General features: G+C 45.2%; 1 protein-coding gene across 1 annotated transcript; it reads left to right on the top strand.

Annotated features, from left to right (window-relative positions):
• The first annotated feature begins 348 nt into the window (after positions 1-348).
• Positions 349-2,882, top strand: LOC138676233 (uncharacterized). The gene is made up of 3 exons (XM_069765324.1): positions 349-544; positions 1,381-1,800; positions 2,271-2,882. The coding sequence occupies exons 2-3, from the start codon at positions 1,657-1,659 to the stop codon at positions 2,796-2,798; spliced, it is 672 nt and encodes a 223-aa protein (XP_069621425.1). The 5' UTR covers positions 349-544; positions 1,381-1,656; the 3' UTR covers positions 2,799-2,882.

The following is a 2,882-nucleotide window of genomic DNA, read 5'->3' as shown; positions in this document are numbered from 1 at the left end:
TTCTCAAAATAAAATATATTTGTAAATTTTTTTTAAAAACAGTACACATTTACTTGGAGTTTTTTTTTTTTCTCTTTGAGATTTACCCTCCACACCTTTAGGGTACCGTCACACAGTGCAATTTTGATCGCTACGACGGCACGATTTGTGACGTTACATCGTCGCTTAATTATCGCTCCACTGCGGTCACACTTCACGATGTACGGCGCTGGAGCGATAATTTCATGACGTATTTGCGATGTAGAAGTCGTATGGGACAGCCGTACGGTCGTGTCACACAAGACGATTCAGAGCAAATTTTGCATAATCTGTGCGTGACGTTGTTCACTAGGGGGCGTGTCGAGCTGCTAGCTATGTGCTGATAGGCCACAGGTTCTGTGCACACAATTGGTTGGAAAATTTGTCACCTGAGCGCTATTGTTTCCAAGCCACCTCACCGGTTTCAAAATTTCCTTTCTTCACTTTGTACTTGGACACTTGTTGGACTAGGACATCGGATTCAGTATTTCACAGAATATTCCACGCTTTGCACCACAGCTTCGAGGTATGTTACACCGCTTGGGCATAGTGGATGGAACGATGTACTGTCGTCATGAGTGCTTCGTTCCGTCGCTGAAGCGATGCGGATGGTACGCTGTTGTGACTGGTGGGCTAGAGCGTGGTAGATGGAACGCTGTTTGGTCGGCATGACCGCTTCGTTCCGCCGCTGAAGCGATGCGGATGGTACGCTGTTGTGACGTTGTGACTGGTTGTGTCTGGTGAGCTACAGCGTGGCAGATGGTACAATGTATGGTCACCATGAGCGCTTTGTGTGGCTGCTGTAGGGAAGCGGGCGGTACACTGTTCTGGGTTATGGTGGCCTATGGCGTGGCAGATGAAACAAGCGATGCGGATGTTACGCTGTTGTGACTGGTGGGCTAGAGCGTGGTAGATGGAACGCTGTTTGGTCGGCATGACCGCTTCGTTCCGCCGCTGAAGCGATGCGGATGGTACGCTGTTGTGACTGGTTGTGACTGGTGGGCTAGAGCGTGGTAGATGGAACGCTGTTTGGTCGGCATGACCGCTTCGTTCCGCCGCTGAAGCGATGCGGATGGTACGCTGTTGTGACTGGTTGTGACTGGTTGTGTCTGGTGAGCTACAGCGTGGCAGATGGTACAATGTATGGTCACCATGAGCGATTTGTGTGGCTGCTGTAGTGCAGCAGGCGGTACACTGTTTTGGGTTATGGTGGCCTATGGCGTGGCAGATGGAACAATGGATGGTAGGCATGAGTTCTTTGTGTGGCTGTTGTTGTTAAGCGTTTGGCACACTGGCAAAATTATTGTTTAAAGGACTCTTTGTCAACCGTGTAATTTTTTTTTTTTTATAATTATTTTTCAGAAGTCAAATCGTGTGGAATTCATCAGGGAATTCATCGAAATATACCAGTCTTTTCCCTGCCTCTGGAAAATCAAATCTCCAGAGTATTGTAACAGGGAAAAGAGGCAGGAGGGTTATTTAAAGCTCATTGAGCTTTACAATCGTCATGCACCAGAAGAGCCAGCAAACGAAGCGGTTATTAAAAAGAAAATTCAGGCGCTCCGCACGGTGTGGAGGAAGGAGCTTAACAAGGTTCTTCACACTACAAAGTCCGGGGCTTCCACCGAAGATGTTTATATGCCAAAGCTTTGGTATTTTGAACATCTGAATTTTCTGAGGGACCAAGAGGTGCCACGGACTTCCACGTGTTTTCGCTTGTTGGCACCTGTGGAACAAATTGTTTCGGAGAACCACGCCGAGCAGGAGTCACAAGGGCAACAAGTAAGTAGCTCTTTGGACGAAAGTTCACCAATGTGTCCTATAATTACATAATTTTTCTCTGCATTTTATGTTTTATACTTCTGATTATCACATCAGTTTGAAGTTATTACAAAAACATGTCCACATAAGTAACCCTGTCGCAGTAAAGTATTATATGGGGAACTTAATATGTATGAAATGGCGATATTTCTAAACCATACCATCTAAGCAATATAGAAAATAGTATCGCTTCAAGCTGCCGATGTACTCTTGTTGAGACTATTTAGACTGTAAAATATTCATCAGGTTCCCCTAGCAGTCAGAACAGTGTAGTTAAAAGTATTAAATAAATGGGAAGGTTCAAGAAGATTACTAAGCTTAAAATATATTACAACCTTTTTTTACCTACTACGAATATATAGTTTGGATGCGGTTATGGTGGTCAAACTTTTTGTTGCCAGGTTCGTAACTTTTTTTTTTTTTTCCCCCAGGATGACAGTGCGCAGGACAGTACACTGGACTGTTCACAGGACTGCACGACAACAGATTTAGTGGAGGCGGCACCTGCCAGGACTCAATCGAGGCAAGGTCCAAGGAAACGGAAAGCCACCTCAGACGTTTCACATGAACTGTTGAGCCTTGCAAAAAAGGTGTTAACAAACAATGTTAGCCCTGCGTTGCAGGGGTTTGGACACTATGTTGTTGACAAACTGGCCAAAATGGACGACAGCCAAAGAACACTAGCGGAGCGTCTAATATTGGAAGCAGTAAACAAGGGTACAGATGGCGATTTGGACAAGCACACTCGTTTGGTCTATTCCCGGCCAATGCAGCGGACAGAGCCCTCATATTACAATGGTTGGTCACAGTGTCAGACACCAATGCGACACAATGTTCCCGTTTCCCACTTCGGCCAGCCACCCCCTAACCACTCCTACACGCCAATACCTTCACATATGGCTTCGCCCGTCAGGCACCAAAGTTATCAGCCGGAAGAATCGTCGTATCACAATTTGTGATTTCCTAACTTCTTTGACATTACTTTTTATTTTATTGTCTTGTTAAAATAATGTTTCAAATAAAAGCGTTTCTTAGAAATTCTA

The sequence above is a fragment of the Ranitomeya imitator genome, chromosome 4 (assembly GCF_032444005.1).
Source record: "Ranitomeya imitator isolate aRanImi1 chromosome 4, aRanImi1.pri, whole genome shotgun sequence".
Classification (NCBI taxonomy): domain Eukaryota; kingdom Metazoa; phylum Chordata; class Amphibia; order Anura; family Dendrobatidae; genus Ranitomeya; species Ranitomeya imitator.
The sequence above is the reverse complement of the archived record's forward strand: the minus strand, read 5'-3'. Positions and strand labels throughout refer to the sequence as shown.

Excerpts from the sequence above, each read along its gene's own strand:
- LOC138676233 (XM_069765324.1), top strand. The coding sequence starts at position 1,657 with ATGCCAAAGCTTTGGTATTTTGAACATCTGAATTTTCTGAGGGACCAA. Across the intron at positions 1,801-2,270 it reads AGGAGTCACAAGGGCAACAA|GATGACAGTGCGCAGGACAG; the intron begins GTAAGTAGCTCT and ends TTTTTCCCCCAG.